General features: G+C 40.3%; 2 protein-coding genes and 4 non-coding genes across 6 annotated transcripts; all 6 read right to left on the bottom strand.

Moving 5' to 3' along the window:
* Nucleotides 1–6,031: 6,031 nt before the first annotated feature.
* rps8a (ribosomal protein S8a) lies at nucleotides 6,032–9,924 on the bottom strand. The gene is made up of 6 exons (XM_038717480.1): nucleotides 9,870–9,924; nucleotides 8,794–8,900; nucleotides 8,420–8,519; nucleotides 8,004–8,179; nucleotides 7,176–7,305; nucleotides 6,032–6,186 (listed from the first exon to the last, which is right to left on the bottom strand). The coding sequence occupies exons 1-6, from the start codon at nucleotides 9,871–9,873 to the stop codon at nucleotides 6,077–6,079; spliced, it is 627 nt and encodes a 208-aa protein (XP_038573408.1). The 5' UTR covers nucleotides 9,874–9,924; the 3' UTR covers nucleotides 6,032–6,076.
* On the bottom strand, nucleotides 6,565–6,633 carry LOC119903046. The gene has a single exon (XR_005444407.1). It is a non-coding gene; the product is annotated as a small nucleolar RNA SNORD38 (small nucleolar RNA).
* LOC119903043 lies at nucleotides 7,553–7,622 on the bottom strand. Its single transcript, XR_005444405.1, has one exon. It is a non-coding gene; the product is annotated as a small nucleolar RNA SNORD38 (small nucleolar RNA).
* On the bottom strand, nucleotides 8,286–8,354 carry LOC119903045. Its single transcript, XR_005444406.1, has one exon. It is a non-coding gene; the product is annotated as a small nucleolar RNA SNORD38 (small nucleolar RNA).
* LOC119903047 lies at nucleotides 8,641–8,750 on the bottom strand. Its single transcript, XR_005444408.1, has one exon. It is a non-coding gene; the product is annotated as a small nucleolar RNA SNORD46 (small nucleolar RNA).
* A 1,055-nt stretch (nucleotides 9,925–10,979) lies between the features above and the next one.
* On the bottom strand, nucleotides 10,980–19,012 carry hectd3 (HECT domain containing 3). The gene is made up of 20 exons (XM_038717476.1): nucleotides 18,902–19,012; nucleotides 18,095–18,557; nucleotides 17,281–17,534; nucleotides 17,053–17,188; nucleotides 16,630–16,751; nucleotides 16,209–16,322; nucleotides 15,502–15,584; nucleotides 15,216–15,381; nucleotides 14,836–14,917; nucleotides 14,374–14,556; nucleotides 14,013–14,065; nucleotides 13,741–13,909; nucleotides 13,522–13,635; nucleotides 13,331–13,420; nucleotides 12,705–12,911; nucleotides 12,392–12,521; nucleotides 11,761–11,835; nucleotides 11,542–11,623; nucleotides 11,329–11,400; nucleotides 10,980–11,212 (listed from the first exon to the last, which is right to left on the bottom strand). The coding sequence occupies exons 2-20, from the start codon at nucleotides 18,446–18,448 to the stop codon at nucleotides 11,128–11,130; spliced, it is 2,571 nt and encodes an 856-aa protein (XP_038573404.1). The 5' UTR covers nucleotides 18,449–18,557; nucleotides 18,902–19,012; the 3' UTR covers nucleotides 10,980–11,127.
* Between the last annotated feature and the right edge of the window lie 688 nt (nucleotides 19,013–19,700).

Raw genomic sequence — 19,700 nt, 5'->3', positions numbered from 1 at the left:
TTATTACATATTATATTACTGAATTACTATTACTGATGTATGAATGTGTACTCAGCATTTTACTGTTGTAGTTAGGGAGATTTCTAATCATTATACACACACACACACACACACACATGGTAAGGATGGTCTCAAGCAAGGAGAAGGTCCTGAACGATACATATTCACATTTTCTTTCGTTTTTTTTTGTTGTTTAAGTGCATAATACTAATAAAATGAATTTAATAATAAAAATAACAATAGTAATAGTGATGTTATTATTATTCGTACTGCCTTACCAGCCACCAAACTAATTCATCAAAATGCTATAAAGGCAAGGGGTAATTGTTGCACAGCTAGCAGTACTTTCAGCACGTTAAACAACACATAAACCACACACACACAAACAAACAAATAAATAAATTACCCACTGCTGTTCAGAAGGCTGATGGCAGCAGGGACAAATTAGTTTTAGGTTATATCTACAACCAGATGGGAACAATCTGAACTCACTGAACCAGAGTTATACTGCTGTGTTATAGCAAACGTGCTAGTTAAACTATTTCAGTGACTGAAACATGGAAATAGGCCACCGTTATTACCATTCGACTGCAACAACAATTGAATTATCTTTATTGCCTACAATCAAGAGCATTCATTTAGTTTATTAGAATCAGAATCAGAATCAGAATCCACTCTATTGCCAGGTATGTGTACACATACGAGGAATTTGACTCAGGATTATACATTGCTCACGATGTGCTTACTTGTACAAAAATACCATAATACAACAATAAAATAATAATAAAATAAAATCAGACACAAACTACAGTATAGACAACACTAATATACACACTATGAGCAAAACAATATAGACATATTGACAAATAGTGCAATGATCAGAGTGCAAAGGATGCAAGAGTAAACTATTATTCTCATTATGTACATGTTGAAGGTGGATATGATATACAGGTACACATAAACATACATGCATACATTTACACATGTACACAGTGTGATGGAACATAGTGCAAAGGATGCTGGAAAAATAAATAAGACCTATGACCTGAGGTAGGTGTATTGGTATACAGTATATACAATATGACATAGTATGAACAGCACTGAAATAGAGAATGGTGAATAAATAAATAATAAGTGGAAACCAGTAAACAGGTGCTGATTAGAGACAGAGTTACTGGGTTATTGCACAGGAATTGTTCCTGACACTGTGAGTCAGAAATCAGCTGTTCATCAGAGTGATGGCTTGTGGGAAGAAACTGAGTCGTCTTCAGGAACTTCAGGAGTTTGACTGATGGGTCTCTTGAGGTGCAGTCGTTGGTGTAGAGGGAGAAGAGCAGTGGGGAGAGCACACACCCCTGGGGGGCGCCAGTGCTGATAGTCTGGGTGCTGGATGTGATGTTTCCCAGCCTCACCTGCTGACTCCTGCCAGTCAGGAAGTCTGTGATCCACTGACAGGGGGAGGCTGGCACAGTGAGCTGGGTGAGTTTGGTGCTGAGGATGTCCGGGATGATGGTGTTGAACACCGAGCTGAAGTCCACGAACAGGATCCTTGCATATGTCCCTGGAGAGTCGAGGTGTTGCAGGATGCGATGCAGACCCAGGTTGACAGCATCATCCACAGACCTGTTAGCCCTGTGGACAAACTGCAGGGGTCCAGCAGGGGGCCTGTAATGTCCTTCAGGTGGGCCAACACCAGTCTTTCAAAGGACTTCATGACTACAGATGTCAGGGTGACAGACCTGTAGTCATTTAGTCCTGAGATGGAGGGTTTTTTGGGACCAGGATGACTGTGGAGCGTTTGAAGGACTTCACACAGCTCCAGTGATTTGTTGAAGATCTGAGTGAAGATGGGGGCCAGCTGGTGTGCACTGATTTTCAGGCAGGATGGTGAGACACCGTCAGGTCCAGGAGCCTTCCTGATCTTCTACCTCTGGAAGAGGTCACGTCCTTTTCACAGATCTTGAGTGCAGGTGAGAGGTCAGAGGGGGAAGGTGACTGTTTGAAGATTGCATTGGTGTGGGGGAGAGGTGTGACTCTGGGCTTTTCAAACCTACAGTAGAAACCATTCAGCTCGTCTGCCAGTCGTTGAGTACCAGCAGTGTTGGGGGATGGTCTCTTGTAGTTTGTGAGTGTCTGTAGGTATCCTTTCAGCGTAGCACCTCTTTGCAGCTTTGACCTCTTTGGTCATTGTGTTCCTGGTCTGGTTGTACAAGACTCTGTCCCCACTTCTGAAGGCCTCCTCCTTGGTCTGATGAAGCTGCTTGAGTTTCGCTGTGAACCAGGGTTTCTGGTTGTTGTATGTGCGGAAGGTTTTAGTCGGCGCTATGACACGTGTATGAACTTTGATCTTTCACCAAACTTATTGCTCAATAGGTCCGTTCACCATTGATTCCTCATGTCTTATTCTATCACAACACAAATTTGGTGGCTAAAGTTTCACAGCACCAATTTGGAGAAATCCTACGTTAAAATCCCATGCAACACCAAAAATTACACAAACACATTTCTTCATGGTTTACTGTTGTCATGGCACCTGCTTCATAATGTCTAGTTCAATGTCGAATTTACATTTCACTTCAGAAACCTGGAGAAATCTCACATCTTACTCATATTTCAACACCCTTTTCATAATCTGTAGAAGTTTACAAAATTTTTGTTTATGATGACCATGAATATAAAGGAGCTCAAAGCTTCAAAAAGGAGCTACTCTGAAAAGCTAAAAAAAACAACTGTGGAAAATCATCATCTGGCTGACGACCTGTGTTTTACTGTAGATCTGAGAAGCCCACATTCACACCTCTCTCCAACATCAAGCAGACACATTCACCCCGACCAAACCCAACAGGGACAGACTACAACGGACAGTCAGGACTGCAGACAGGATCACTGGTGCCAACCTGCCCTCCATTAGCGACTTAAACATGTCCAGAGTCAGAAACAGGGGAGGAAATACCACGGCAGATCCATCTCATCCCGGACACAACCTGTTCCAGCTTCTCCCCACAGGGAGGCACTACAGAACACTGCAGCCTACGCAGTATTTTGATATGGATTGATTTGCATGGGCTGTAAGCTGTAATCATAAAGATTAAAACTAAAAAAGGCCTGAAATATTTCACTTTATGTGTAATGAATCTACAATGTATGAAAGTTTCACTTTTTCACTTAAATTACAGAAAAGAATGGACTTTTCCACAATATTCTTCTTTTCTGAGATGCACCTATATTTACCACGTACTAGCAATTGAGTACTGCATAATTAGTAGTGCAATACTGCATAATAACCACACAAAAATATTTATTTATTCCAGCATCCTTTGAACTATTTCACTACACTATTGTCTTGCATTTACAAATGTTGCTGTTTATGTTTATGCTTTTTTGTAGACTGTGGTTTGCGTCCTGTTTGTTTATACTTGTTTTGTGTACACAGAAACTGAGACAAGAGCATATAATTATCAATCGCCTCTACTATGGAACCAGGTCCCAATTTGGGTTTGGGAATCGGACAGCATCACCACTTTTAAGGCTAGACTTAAGACTTTTCTGTTTAATAAAGCTTTTAGTTAGGGCAGGATTGAGCAAACTGTAAATCATTTTATCATTTTATATTGTTGATTTTATTGTGATTGGAATTTATTTTGTGTTTTATTACATGCTTTCTGTATTTTATGGTTTATTTTATTTAATTTCAATGCATTTTGGGACCATGTCTTTGGTGATTTTGCACTTTAAATAAAACTTGACAGCACTGCGATGGACTGGCAACCTGTCCAGGGTGTACCCTGCCTTTCGCCCGCGACCCTGTACACAGGATAAGCGGTTGAAGATGGATAGATGGATGGATAAAACTTGGCTTGACATTGTAAAACCAGAGTCAAATTTCTTGTATGTATTGTGTACACATAGCTGACCTTTAAAAGTGATTCTGATAAAACCATGTTCAACCAAATCATTTACTGTATGTATTTAGAAAAATCTATAATAAAAACTCATCTGTAATTATTCAGTATTTACTAATACTGTATATCAACTTTCTTAACTTTCAATGGAATCCTATTTAGGATGACACTGAATATAACCAAAAAGATATTAAGTTATTTTACTGTACAGCTTTAAAATGGAAAGTCCCCTCAAATTACATTATAATCTATTCAGATTATATTCATCTCTAATCTCTCATAAAATCTTTTTTCTCAGATGTTTGCTAAATTTTTCTATGGAATCCTGTTCACTACAACCATGACTATAACCATGTACAATATGAAGTAACTTCACTGTACAATTTATTTATATACCAGCTATAGTTGGTAGCAGAAAACTCCATCACAAACACCTTCTGTACAACGCACAGCAACAACAGTGGCATTAACAACAGCAATAGTAGTAAAGCCACATGCAATACCTCTAATAGCTCCATAACAGATTAATTGGTAATAGCAACTAATAGTAGTGATTGTAAATGCAATACAAATAATCAGATTAAGCTTTATTGCCATGGCTCCTCCTGAAGTCCACAGTCATCTCCACAGTTTTGAGCGTGTTAAGCTCCAGGTTGTTTTGACCGCACCAGAGAGCCAGCTGATCAACCTCCCGTCTGTAGGCCCACTCATCACCGTCCCAGATGAGGCTGATGACCGTTGTGTCGTCAGAAAACTTAACGAGTTTGGTGCCGAGGATGTCCGGGATGATGGTGTTGAACGCCGAGCTGAAGTCCACGAACAGGATCCTTGCATATGTCCCTGGAGAGTCGAGGTGTTGCAGGATGTGATGCTGACCCAAGTTGACTGCATCATCCACAAATAATAGTGGTATTCAAAGTATTAATGGAGGTTTCCATGGTGTAACATTGGTAATAATAGCAGAATAATTGTTTACGAGTACGATAATAAAGCACTAACGGTTGTTATAACTGCAGACATGGTGGTGAACAACCTGGAGTCTGCACACTTTCCCAGCGGAGAGACTGCATTTGCAGGAAAGCACTTGTTTAAAAAGAACATAACAGTATTTAGTTTATGGTGCCAGTTCAATTAAATGTTCTGATGGCCAGGGTAACACTCAAAATTCAACCCATTTCTGTCCAGCCTCATCATTAACTAAATAAATGCCTTTGAATGAATGCTATAAAGATAATCAAATAGCTGTTGTACGTTTGTGAACGTGTTTGTTAACTTACTAAGCCGTAGTGAAATGTTACCAGATTTGTGCCTGTGCAGAAGACATTAAGAAGCTGGTGCCATGACAACGGCACAACTATTGAATTAATTGGAAGGTCAAAGTTCATGTAAATGTATCATCACAAATGTTTACTTGTTGATTAATGTCTGAATAATTCCAGGAGGGATGGATGATGTGAAATGAAACTATTACTGTACCTATGTGCAGTTTTTAGGTACTTTACTCCAATATATTTAAATCTGATTAATAATTTACAGATATGGTTTTACATACAAAACATTGTAGTTAATACACTCAACTTCATGGGCAACTTTGCATCCTTAATGTTAACCTGATTAATATTTTTGGCAGTGTATATTTTGGATGCATTGGTATTTTAGATTTGCACTCTCGTACTGCAACAGAATTTCTTTCAGGATAGTTATTCAGTATAATTATAACAAAACTATAAAGTAAACTATAAAGTAAACAATCTATTAACCTACATACGCAACTCCACCAAAACAGAATTACATTTGTACACTATACAACGTACTTATCAACTGCATAAGCGCTTTGACCATTTGGCATACCATGCTGATAATGTCTGTACTGTTAAAAACATTAAAACTTATAATATCGAACACCCTGCTTTTACAAATACTTTGCACCATTTTGTGTCTTTGCTTCATTCACCATCAGGGTTTAATCAAAACATTAAACAAGTCGTGTTTATATTTTGCTCTCAGCCTCTGAAAGGAGGAGTCATGTGTCCCTGCGCCATGCTGATTAGAGCCTAGTCACTTCAAAGTTTTAATTCCTGCGACCAAGATTAGATCCCCACCAATAAAGAGCAAAGCAGTGACAACAATTGTGGGACGTTCTGATTTTATTGACGTATCAAACAGCTGTACATCTATTTGCCTTTCTTGGCCTTGATCTTTCTCAGGTAGAACTCGAGCTCTTTGCCTTCCAGGATGTAGCCGTCTGCCCTGCCGCACTGGCCAGGTCTGGAGGCGATGCAAGCTGCAGGAAGGGAGGGGTAAAGAGGGTAAACGTTAATCAAGGAAGGTGGATGTGCCTTAAAACAGGCAATAGTGCCAAAAATAATTCACAAAATTAGGAATTACACTTTTGTCAGGTGGTGCAGGATTTTGTGGTTCTTTCATAGCATGCACTTTTGACCTTTTAGAGCGCAAGAACCTGCCCTGTTTCACCCTCAGCAATACAGACCCACACATGAAGGCATTCCCGTACAGTCAGTCATCTGTTGGCCCCTATACAGTTAAGTGTCTTGCTTAAGGGCACCACAGATATATAAAAGGGGCATGTGTTAATATTCAACACCCCAACACCCGAGACTGGGTTAACAGCAGCAGATACCAGACGGTGTCGGCAACGTGTCTTTCTCAGAGTCTTCCGTTATCACCACTTTCATTCAGTAGCAGAACTGGACAGTTATCTTCATGGAAGGACACGCAGCAGATCAGACAGCTTTATAATACAGATGCCGTGAAGAGCACCTTTTTACAGTCTTATCTTGACCCTGGTTGTGCATTTAGACAAGTGTATTGGTCACCCCTTTCCCTATAGATGAATTTTAGATTGCATGTAGATTTAATCTAATAAAGTTGGACTGAATTCTACACTTCACCCAGACTGAAGTATCCCCACAGGATTAGATTTGCTCAATTGTATATCCCTAAACGCATGCATTTCCCAAGGCAAGTGAATATTTATTATTAATTGTATTAATATTCATTTAAAAAGGTTAATGAAGGTTCAGATATTTTGGACTCAAATAACCCCTCATTTTCAGATAAGACAAGTGACCAGAGTGTTTCTTTGTGCGTTACTGAAATAAGCACCACATAGCAGTAAAAATCCCTATTTCTGGCAATTTTCATGCAACACATGAGCTGATCCATCATTGCTCCAGTCTCTTAAAAAGGAGATGCAGATACCAGTTAAACTGGTGAAAGCTACAGTAGAAGAATGCACATGTTCAGACTCACCCAGCAGTTTTCCCTGCTGGAACTGTTCCTCCAAGAGGGGACTGATCTTGGCAGTTTTTTTACGCTCATCGTACTTCTTTTGGGTCCTCTTTGACCTCTTCTTGTTCAGAACCTCTTCCTCCTCAGGAGTCTACAAAAGATGTAAAGTTTTAGATTAACATGAAAGACATTGCACATTATTTTGACAGTACTGTAGAGAGACAAGGCAGGCAGGGGAGAGAAACCACATGCAGCAACGGGTACGGGCAGTACTCAACCCCGAGAAGCTGTGTTAGGGATTCAGCCTTGCTACATGTTCTACCAGGTGTGCTACTGGGCAGCCTCTGACATAAATCACTAGCAACACCAGGTAATTTTGCCAGTGTAAGCAACATGTCTTTCTCAGAGTCTTCCATTTTCACCACTTTCAATCAGTAGCAGAACTGGACAAAGTTATCTTCATGGAAAGACGAGCACCAGATCAGACAGGGCTTTATAATAAAGATGCCACTGTGACCGGTTTAATAACTTCTGGTCATTGTCAAAAAGTAAGTGTATTCAAATGTTTAGAGACCACCACTTAAAATCTCATTTTATTCTGCATATACAAAACTCAATCTGATAATATTAGATTGGACAGACCCCTTTTGCAAGATCTACCAAGTGAATATGGACATGGTGTAAACCTTGAGAGCATAAAGCAATGGTGTTAAGAGGAAACACCACCATTGTATAGGTCCATCTAGTTACTATGGTTTTAGCATTTCAACTATTATGGCAGCACCATACAGTCTTTACAAACACTGCCAAACAAGTTAGGGTGCCACGCTTATGTCTTTTCATACATACCAGCTTGGCTCCCTTCTTGCGTCCCAGAGGAGTGGCGAAATGAGCCTCATACCACTGCCTGTAGGGAAGGCTGTCGACAAGCACGATGCAGTTCTTCACCAGAGTCTTGGTTCTGACCAGCTCGTTGTTGGAGGCATTGTAGACCACATCAATGATCCTGGTCTTCCGTGTGCAGCCTGTGTAGACAAAATCATATGCCATTAGCAAAAGCTAATTTTCCCAGCACCATTGTTTTGATAAATATTTACAAATGCGGCAAGTCATCATAAAAAATAGATAGTCTTTCTCAGAGTGTCTGTTATCACCACTTGGATTCAGTAGCAGAACTGGACAAAGTTATCTTCATGGAAAGATGGGTGAAACATTAAAGAGTTGCAAAAGTCCCATAAAATTGAAGTGCCATTTGAAACACTTACACTCAGAGCCCCATGAGAAGTTACCAACATCCAGCCTTAGAGCACGGTACTTCTTGTTCCCACCACGCACCCTAACTGTATGGATGCGACGAGGTCCAATCTAAAAGACAGACATGTTTCAAATTAGTACTGATACAGTTAGTGTGCACAGAATTCAGGTTAATCACATGTAAAGGTTGTATTCTGATGGCTCATGGAAATATACTATGAACATGTGCTAAAGCGTGTCAGTGTAACTATGACGAGTCCTAACATTGGCAAGTCCAAAGCTTTGAACCAAAACGGCCCAAAAAAAAGACCTACCTAAGGTCATGTTTTCATCACCCACGCTACACATGTCCATTTTAAAAAAGGAAACAACTAGTTTTATTTACCTTTGTGTTTGCAGGAGGGCGACCGAGCTCATACTTCCTTTTCTTGTGGTAGGGCTTGCGTTTACCGCCGGTCTTGCGGCGTTTATGCCAGTTGTCCCTTGAGATACCTGAACAAATGAAGGAGTAAGGACAAGCAGTTAGACCATTGGACAACTTATAGGACAAAACTACACAATCACTGTCAAGGCTTGAGCAATCAGTTCTCCAAGGTAGGTTGTCCGCAATTTAATTTCGGATTCCGCTTAAAGAGTTTCATCATGTCACTCAAGCAATCCTATGCTCCCGTCCTGGCTTAATGGGACAGCATGGTTGTTACTCTTAGTGCTAGACTCTCCAACATCGTGGTCAACTGCATTTAGAATCATTTAAAATTCATAATAAAACCAAAAGCTCACATTTGTTGAGCTGGATGTCCAACTGAACAGTTGATGCATATTGTGTTTTCAACGCTGTCCTTACACAAACTCTCCAGCTTCAGTTTTAAAGCAATTATGAGATCTCACAATCATTCTGTGGCCTTTAGGATACAGCGTGCACCTCAAGCGTCTAATACATACATTTGTTAACTTAATATACATAACTTTCAGATAAATTATATTAAAGTCACCCAACTACCTTATCAGGGTATTAAACGGAGTATTTCCTCGAGCGTTTCAGTGCAGCAGCATGACACGATCACGACCATCACGCTAGCTAACGCTAGCATTATCCCTCCACAAGTCTGGCGCTCTTTTACAATTCTCCAGACCATTACTCGTGGACAGTTAACATGTTCAGTACACAACGCTGAATCATGGTTAAATATTATAAAGCTTCAAAAACCTTCGTGTGCTGTTTTCAAGCACACTATCAGCTCACTACATGGCTAAAGACAGCAGCCATCTTGGACCACTTCAGACAACCACAGCAATAATTTCAATAAAATAAGATAAACTGACTGTAGACAGCAAAGTTCAAACTATATCTATTCAAGTAACATTTAGCTTCAACATTGCAAACCATTATTTGAATATCCTTTCTTTAAAACATCAGATGGACTAGGATTCTCCCTCCGACCCGAGCATGAAAACACGTACCCATTCTCAGGCGCCGGCTAGAAAGAGGAACCGCAAAGGATCATGGGGAGGTTTGAAGCCACGTGTTATCGCGAGAATTCACAACATCGTCAACGATATTTTGTTCGAGAAAGGTTTTGTTGTTCGCCACAGAGTATCAAGTATCATCACCTAAACTCATTTGTACCTGTGAAATCATTGTTAATAATTATATAATTTCGACGTTGAAGTAATGCAATTTTACAAAATTCAGTTCCATTAACAAATCTTTGAATATGTTTTTTTTCATGTACATTCACTAAAATATAATTACCATTAACCCCTTGAATTATGTTATTTAATTTGTCTAAATATCGTTTTGGCTTTATTTAAATTTTTAAGGCTAAAAATTAATGAGACAAGAAATCAATACTATATATTAATTTATCTTCTGCTGATTTATTTTATAGATATTTTTATTCAACTATTATTAAACTATAATTGTATTAAAGCAATCATATAATAAATTATATAAAATACTAATCATGATTATATTTCATATATTAAATACATATTTGTATTTGCATTTTAAGAAATACATACTTATGTATCTATATATACAGCAGGTAAATATGGAGATAATTAAAAATCTGTATTTTTATATTATCTGTGGAAAGCTAGTACGAGGACATTCAGTTAAGTTTTTGTCAAACTACAACTTTATTTTCAAGTATTTGTATCTTATTGTAATATGATAGTTCATTCAAAATTCAGATTTTGCTGTGTTATAAAACATTAAACAAATTAAAGATTTGTTTTGTATTATAGTGCTCTCTGAATACAGGGACTTGATGTTCATAAACATAATGGGCTGCCCTCCCTTACCATCACCAGTTCATTTGATACAAAGAAGTTATTCATTATATGAGTGAGATTTTAAGATTTTAAAATTTAAGATTTTCACAATATGCTGGTTCCTGTTTTATTTATAAAACATTCCTCATGAAGAAACCAAATGTTAAACATCTTTTTACAATGTCCCAATGACATTGACAAGCCAGCCACAACTCGAAAACAGATTTAACAGACAACAATTCATTTACTGTTTCATTCAAGCAACACAAGAAGTCATCAATAAAAACCCCAAAGTCATTTCCATGTTTCCATATATTTAATTATTTATTATATACAGCTAGGATGAATTGGCAATTATGAAGATATGGTGAAAAACCTGGAAAGATTTCTCCATTCAACAGTGATTTGTAAAGTGTGTAGTCTGATTAGTGAAGCAGCAGAGAGATCACTCTTCCCAGGGGCTCATGTCCGTGTCAATGGCCACACAATTGTATGCAGCGTAACGCAGCTTCTCCTCACAAACCTTTGCACTGCAGGACAGAACGAACAAGAGGAAAGGAAGGGATGTGAACCAACCAGAGCCTTATATGTGTGTAATTAAGTATTTATATGCACATCAATATATAAAAACAGAACATTAGTATACCTTGGGTAGTTGGGTAAATAAAGAGTGCTGGAACATGTGGAGGACTGAGGAAGTGAATCCGTAGTTTCAGAGCTAAATCAGGAAACAGGCAACATTTAAAAACAGAGAAATTAATCAAGTTATGTTAAGTTTTCTCTTTGGCTATTTCGCTATCCATACAAAAATAGTATTCTTTCTGATAATCATTTGTTTTAGGAATGTACTTGCACTCACCCTTGTTTGTCAGGAAAGACGTAGATAGGCGCAGGAAGACGACTTCTACCAGTTACAAACCTCAGAAACCTGCTGCGATCCTCTGAAAACAAAATTTCAAAATCATCTTCTGTCACTGAGTACAACACCATTATTCTCGGTTAGTTAATATGACACGTTGTGAAAGCCGTTCACTCCAGAGGACATGCTCTGCAAAATGTTGACAAACAGTGAACTGACCATTGGTAAAGTTCGTCAGTGCTTCCCATAAGTATTGCACTCTAACGTCACTTTGTTCCAGGTCCTCATAGCGTGCTGGTAGGGAGAAAGAAACAACATTGATGGATTACAGTGATGCAGGGTCATAACTATAGTATTGAATTGAAGATTTACAATCAAAAACCTATGGGGCTTTTCCCTAATAAAATAATTCTGGTTTATAACAACTTGGGTCTTATTAACTTGACTCTCATTTTAACCTCCAAATGAAGTAGTTCAGATAATCTGGCAATATTGTTAACACCCTGTTTGATTGGACTTTGTTGTGATATCAATGGGATCCCATGTCTTTAATTATCACACGAATCTGTTCACCAAGTTTCATGGAAATCTAAAGTAATGACACTCAAAACCACAAATGTCAAACTCATTGTGGCACTAGAGAAAAAGAGTTGGGGATCCCCAAAGTGATGGCAATCTTTCCAATAGTTATCTCAGTCTGGACAAAAGTGGTGGACCAACTGACCGACCAATTAACACTGCCCTCTCTACATGCTGCTAGCACGGCTAAAATCAAACATCGTGTCGCCTCTTCAATCAAGCAGAAAATGTGTGTTTATTGTCAAAGATCAATTCTAAGCCGGATACTCACTGAGTCGTTTCAGGGCTTCCACAGTGATCTCCGGGTCCCCACATACTTTCTTTTCCACTTCCTGCCAGGTGAGCAGGTCCAGCACCGCCTGAGGAACCACCTTGAGCAGCCCCGCCTGCATAGCTGCAATCTGTAATCCACAGATATTCAGACACATTCACACACTGCACTGATTTGGCAGCTTTATACACACACCATAATAACTGGATGAGTTTATACTGAGGAGTAAAAGCACCTGCAACGAGAGATATTCTAACCACATGTGACGTAGCAACGTATAGGAAGGCAAAGTGTAATGACTTTGATGTCCCACCTGTTGCTTGCTCTCCTCTAGTCGAGCCTTCTGCACCAGGCGGCTGAACTCGCTGCGGTCCTCATAGCGAACGGCCACGTTACTGCCACCAGGGATGAGCTCCACCATCTGGCCGTCGCTCAGCAGGGTGGTGTACACCAGCTCCTCGCCAAACCTGAACTCAAACGTCTCCTGGTCCATGTTCTCCATGGCCTCCAGCAGGTTCACCTGAACACACATCCACATTTAACATGAGACAACGACTAGAAAAAGAAGGATTAGCGGCCACACCAGACAGTTAGTGTTCAGTGATTCTTTCCATTAATGCAACAATGGGAAAGACACAAGAAGGTGTGTCATGCAGTAAAGGCCATTTGTCAAATTCAAAACCATTTAAGTGTGATTCAATTATTTTATTGATCATTAAAAGTACAATTGAATCTGTGCAAAAGATTATGATGTCAGTAGCAAATCAAATTATATTAAAAAGTACCAAAAATATTGATTACCAAAGAATATTTAGTGCTGTACATGTATAAAACTCAGTGTGCAGAGCCTCGTCTATAGTCAGAAAGCTAACATGTATATTTTTTTTTAACTTTTAAGCAGGTGTAAGAGTTTCCTATGTAATCCAATAATGTCCTCACCAGCACAGAATCTACAGCGGGGAAATCTTTACTCCAGCTGACAGCCTCCCCAGTCAGCTGCTTCCAAACCAACCCAGGCAGAGCCAAGACCTGCAGGATTGGACAAGAAGCCAGAGAGTCAAGTCTCTACATCGATCCGATCTTAAGCGATGTTAACAACCAATAGTAGGTGGAGAGTGAGCATCGCTCACCAAGAAGTCTTTTCCTCTGAGAGCAGCTCCCATGAGCTGACCGATCCACTCATACTTGTGGAACTCTTTACAAGATGGGTTGGGGACGTAGTAATCTCTGGCCTCTAAGGAGCCCTGAGAGACCAGCAAAAGACGTGTCAAGAAAAAGCCACAACCAGTGAGAACACTTGACTGCAGACTGATCCCGAATGTGCGCAGGCAGCGATGGTGAGGGATTACCTGGTTGGACGTACGGCTGAAGAACGGCAGAGGCATGGGACATTCGGCCGAGCTGGGGCAAAGCTCCTCAGACATGTCTGCCAGGCTGTCCCGAAATCCACCTCCCTGGTCAATGATTCCCTCTGCAATGAACTTACATTCCCACCACTGGTCATACCGAGCAGGCCATCTAACAAACCAAGAGGAGAGATGTTAGATTAAGATTTTAATGCCCTTGAGTTACACTCACATTAATGCAAGAAACATCGAGCACATGAGCCTGAGATGCACACCTGTAATCCAAAGTCTTCTCAAATTTGTCAGATGGCTTGAGACCTTCGTACACCTACAAGGAGAAAAATACAAAACATAAGCCAACACATCTCGTCACTGAGATGACGATTGTCATCATCAGGTTTATAGTGGTGTCAGTATTAAGACAGGTTATAAATACACTGGTAGAAGAAAGAGAGTCCAACATTTCTCTTAAGTAAAAGTACAAAATTATTAGCATCAAAATATACTTAAAGTACCTAAAGTAAAAGTACTCGATATGCAGAATGGCCCATTTCAAACTTATGTACTATATTATTGGATTCATTCAAGTATCTGAGTAAATTGTGTAATTGAGTAAATTTACTAAGTGTTTTATACCTGATTAAACACAGCGTTCTTGCAGCTGGGGTCCAGAGAGGGGTTGTCTCTGTGCTCCATGGCCAGACGTCGGTTGATGTAGAGTCGAGGCATGAAGTTTGGTTTACTGGTCTCGGAGTCTTTCAGGCACTGTGTGATGAGCGCTGAGCGGCGTTTGGACAGCAGCAGGAACTGCTTTATGCTCTAGAGGGTGCCAAAGAACACACAAGTAAATAAAAACACTGGGATGGAGTTTCATTTTGGAAGCTTATGAAGTTTGTGTCTTTAAGTTTGAGCTTTTAAGACTCTTCATGCAGTATTAGTAGTGGATAGCATGTATTATTGTTTGTTTTTTAACCTGTTTGTTTCTTTATTTACTATACATCTGGTAAGAACAGCTGTTGGGAGTTTATTGCTGCTTATTGCTTAACTATTATTCAACGCCTGGTATTGTATATATATAAAAGCTCTACAATGACTCACTTTGATCTGACTGAAGGTGCCCAGGCTGTAGTCCCAGGCCGGGACCAAGTGTGGGAGCACACTGTCCAGGAGACAGATGAACCTGCAGAGAGACAGAAGAAAATAACTACCGTTAAACACTGAGAAATGCTTAGAAGCAGTCAAGATAATTAGAGCATTAAATCTAACTTGTAAGTCTGAGATTAAAATACTTTGGAGTTGGAATTTCACTTGAAACACGTCACTGGTTCATTAGAAACCGATTTTCATGACATTTCCAAAACCTTCTCGACACATTTTTCTCACAAAAAAAAAAGCAAACAAAAAAACAACAGTGAGATATATTTAACTCTATGATGTTTCCCCTGATTGTGAGAACCCTGGCAGTAAGATGAAGCTACCTCTGGATGACCAGTGCTCTGCGGTACAGGACGTCAGGCGTGTTGCCCTGCAGACGGGGGTAGCGCACCAGGTTAGAGGACTGGAAAACATCAGCGTTCAGACCCAGGTCTCTTTCACATGACGACTTGATCTTCAAGCCTCGGATCCGGACGTCTATCCCTTCATCTGTAAAGCATTTAAAGTTCATGACATCACTACAGAAGCATTTGCAGCAAAAGAAAATTTACTTAAGTGTTTCAAATCACATGAAATACCTGGTGAAATAAACATAGAAAAAAGAGTCACCTCGACATTCCTCAATCCGAACCTCAATCACAGGCAGGTGAGACGTCATATCCTCCAGCACACATACTTCTCCAATCAGGTTGCTAGAGGGAAAAAAGAGCAGAGGTAGCTCAAAGAACTGAAGCGAACTGACTATGAACAATGCAAATTCCTGGTATTTGTCAACTTGCTGGAAATCAAATGGCTCGATGCGGCGGGCAAATATGCTTCATAATTAACACATTACATTTATATTTCTCTACTTTTTTCACGAGAAGAAAGATTCTGATTCTTCAGCAGAGCATCACATTATTAACAGGGCTAGAACAATATATCAGGTAGATCCCGGCCTTCTGGTAAACATTAGGTATTGTGCACAGTAATATTGGTTCCTTCCTGAATACACACTTTATGATCATATTTTTTCCGAATTAATTTATTTCCCTAAATAATATCCAACTTAACTATTATACATGTGATTTCCTCTGTAGATGATGTATGACTCATTGTGCCTTGAAAAGCAGCAGTATTAAAGACTGACACAAAACACTGTCTGCTTTAATGTAAAACTAGTGGTAGTAGTCTCATATACTTATACATATATCTTTGAAACCCTCTTTTTTAAAAAGATTATTTTTGGGCTTTCTGCTTTTATTGACAGTGACAGCTCTAACAAGGCGCCCAAAGCAATGAGTTTTGTGTGACAAAGTCCTTTTCAAAAGGCTCACTCGTCTATGGTGACATCACTCAGCTTCTTCAGGTTGTCGCCCTCTCCTCCATACACGGTCACTCGCTTGGGCATGTAGTTGTCGTCTGTAGAGTCCACCGTCAATATCAGCTTACTGGAGAGCAAAGAGAGGCACAGTATACATACTACACTTAATACAGCAAAGGTTTGGTGTTGCATCGCATACACAGTCGTATGTTAATGAGTAGCTCAACAAAAGCCACATCCAACATGTGACTGTAGAGAAACTGATCAGAATAAATAAATAATAAATAAATAATTCATTTTGTAAAATGACAATTACAACATACTCTGCATTACTGGCACTCATATGACTCATATGAATGTAATCTGCACAAACTAAAGTTGGCGTTTATTTCTTGTTTTTTTTAAATCAACTTTGTTGCTGAGCAGCTCCTTACTTGACCACCGTGCCTCTCCTCATGTGCAGGCGGATCCAGTGTTGTCCCTGCATGCCGTCGCTCTCCCAGAAAGTTTCAGTGTCTCCATCCGTCAGACAGCTCGCCCCTCCACTGGGGTCCTCCTATCAGCAAATATCAAGGTAATTCGATCACCGACAAATGTGTACATATGTACAGGTTTTATACAAGGTCATGCCACTCAACGTAACAACTAGGGGTGGGGGAAAAAATCGGTAAAGCATAGTATCGTGATATTTTCTGTGGCAATACTGTATCGATCCAAAGACGCCTCCCATGCCTAGTAACAACCAATATGTACTATTTTTATTGAATCTATAATCCGGGGGGGAAAAAAACAGATAACTTTGCCTGTTTTTTGTAAGGACTGGCTGTTTTAGACTGTTCTGGGTATCTGTGACTCACCGAACATGAAGAAACATCGATGCTGGTCACACACTGCTTCACGCTCCCCAGGTTCTCATCTTCTTTCCCTATGTGGTCATAGAAGTAGTGCACCAGGTCCTCGTCACATTCGTAAGCCCAGGTGGGAGGAACATACCTTGAGGATTTAAGGGGAAAACAGCTTAATTTGACAATCTACTGCTGTCCAAAAAGTCTTGACTCTCACAAAACTCTCACAAACATGCTCACCGTAGTTTCTGGATGGCAGCTTCATCACACTCTGCAATTTTGGGTTTGGTGCCGATGTAAAGGGCGTTCTCCACATTTACCACCTGCTCCCACCTGTTGCAGGGCTTGTGGTCGTAGCCGAAGAGCTGCTGTTGTCTGCTGATGGTCTCTGGTGACTCCACCGGCACCAGCCTGTCGCCTCCCTCTGTGTGTTTACACACCAGGATCCAGCCTTCCTCCAGCTCCAGGCCCGGACGGTGCTCCTCCAGCTGCTCCTGGACACAGACATGAACCGTGAAAACTCAATTGATAGGCAATAAAACCAACCTAGCGTATGAGGGACCAGTAGGTTTGTGCAATGAACATAAAAGCCTCTTCTCCTGATGTCATTGACATCATGATGTCTGTTAAGGCATTTGAATATAACATGTCATGTTGTGTAGAAGGACTTGACAGGAGGTCCAGCGGGTCATCCATTAATCACAGGGTTGGTGGTTTGAACACTGGCTTCTTAAGTTCACATGTCAAAGTGTCCCTGAGCCAAACACTGAACTCACATTGCTCCTGATGAGCAGGCCAGAACCTTGTCTGGTAGCTCTGACTCCGTCAGTGACAGACAAATCCTAAAAGCTCTACACATCCTGTCCATTTAACAAAATACTCGGGTGTCAAAATTTAACCCTTAGTTATTAACTTTACACCATATTTCAAGTGTTCAGAATGTCAAACTCAACACGGAAAGGCCGAACGAAGCTGGCCAGTTCTGATTTGGGAACCCAGGACCTTCCTGCTGTGAGATGAACTCTATTGAGATGATAGAGAGACAGAAGCTTACCTTATTGAGTTTGACCCAAAGGCCCTGGCTGTTACAGTATTCTTCCCCTGTTGTCCGGATACAAGTCCCTTTCTTTGGTTCAATGTTGTACTTGCACATTTTCTTAATGTGTGTAGTCTGGTGTGGACTCTCAAAGACGGAGACGAGCGTTTTCCCGACGGTGGAGCCTCCTGCAGACGCGCCGCAGGAGGCGGAGGAGGTGGATGACGAATCCTTGCAGATTTTGTAGCACACCTCTTTGGGGACATAACACAGACACTCCGGCATCGACTCGCCCCTCTTGAAACACTCGATGCACCTGTTCAGAAAGCGTATCCTGCCGAGCAGCAGGTGAGGATTGTCGCCCAGAGACATGTTTTTGATGCCGATGGTGGAGGTGACAGTCAGCAGCTAAGCAGCACGGGGGCGTCAACTGACATTACACCACTGTCCTGTTTTCCTGCCTGGTTGCGAGGGGATGCTCCTGTCAAAGAAACCAAACAAAACCGAATATTCTTGAGAAACAGAGAATGCAATACACAACATCCACATCCCGTTAATGTATTTGATTTCCAGGTCCATTATTATATGTGTACAGAGTCTAAGAGGTAATAAAAATCTGCTAATCAGCGACAAAAGTCCGCTGACACATCACAGAAAAGTATCGACTCCCTCTAAACCATGAGAGTAGGCTAACATTAGCAAGCTAGCTAGCTATTATCTAGAATCAGAACCGTTTGGCTAGTCGCGTTAATTTTATTCAGAAGGACAGAAAATTGTTTAATGAGTTAAAAAGAAAAGTCATGTCTACAAACAAAGACAACATACCCTTACTATAGACAAGTATATTTAATGTGGAACTCGTCTATCGGTGTGGATTTCTTCCATCTCACAACGCGGAAGCGCATAAGAGACTTTTGACCCTCTCGGGCCTTCGTCAGTTGTACTTCAAAATAAAAGTCATTAATCCTTTATTACAAATGTTTAAAACACCACCTTGTATTATCTGACAGGTTTGTACTAGGCCTACCCCTTGTATTAGGACTTGAATTTCACCAGTAAAAAAAGTAATTTGAGTGTGCGGAATAAGAGACAGATTTTGTTTTATTTTTGGTGGTAACGTTACAGGCAGGCCACGTGGATTCAAATAAAAGCCTTATATGAAAAAGGCATACCACCCATGCACACTGCAGTTTGCATGAGCCCTATATACCATGCAGAGGTGCAGGATAAGTAGCTAGGCCCCATTTATATTTATGAGGAACTAGTACTTCATTTTCCATATATATATACATATCTTGCATCAGGTGCAAGTTGTCTCTGCAAAGCCTTTTCTTTCTCAAAGAATAGAAAGTTCAAATGGGCTTTCTGTGCTGGCTGACTTCAGCGATGGCTACACCACTGACTTTATAATTTACACAGGTAGGCAAGTTCACTTTAGCACAAGGACTTTCTTACAATATGTTTATATCACTCATTATGAGTCACACGACTTCTATTATAAAACAACTATTATAAAAGCCTGAAAGTGTTCAGAGACCGTTATGAATTGGGCTATGTTGTATGGCGCACTTACAAGGACACTTGAAAAGATAACCCAAGAAGAAAAGTAAATGCACCCGGGGTT

Source organism: Micropterus salmoides, unplaced genomic scaffold (assembly GCF_014851395.1).
Source record: "Micropterus salmoides isolate LMB-PRFRI ecotype aquatic unplaced genomic scaffold, ASM1485139v1 Ms_hic_scaffold_14, whole genome shotgun sequence".
NCBI lineage: Eukaryota > Metazoa > Chordata > Actinopteri > Centrarchiformes > Centrarchidae > Micropterus > Micropterus salmoides.
Note: the sequence above shows the minus strand (reverse complement) of the source record. Positions and strands in the feature narration are given on the sequence as shown.

Excerpts from the sequence above, each read along its gene's own strand:
- hectd3 (XM_038717476.1), bottom strand. The coding sequence starts at position 18,448 with ATGTCTCTGGGCGACAATCCTCACCTGCTGCTCGGCAGGATACGCTTT. Across the intron at positions 14,918-15,215 it reads AGAGCACTGGTCATCCAGAG|GTTCATCTGTCTCCTGGACA; the intron begins GTAGCTTCATCT and ends GTCTCTCTGCAG. Across the intron at positions 11,624-11,760 it reads ACTGACGAACTTTACCAATG|AGGATCGCAGCAGGTTTCTG; the intron begins GTCAGTTCACTG and ends TTTTGTTTTCAG.
- rps8a (XM_038717480.1), bottom strand. Across the intron at positions 8,520-8,793 it reads GCCCTCCTGCAAACACAAAG|ATTGGACCTCGTCGCATCCA; the intron begins GTAAATAAAACT and ends TCTGTCTTTTAG. Across the intron at positions 7,306-8,003 it reads GCAAGAAGGGAGCCAAGCTG|ACTCCTGAGGAGGAAGAGGT; the intron begins GTATGTATGAAA and ends CATCTTTTGTAG.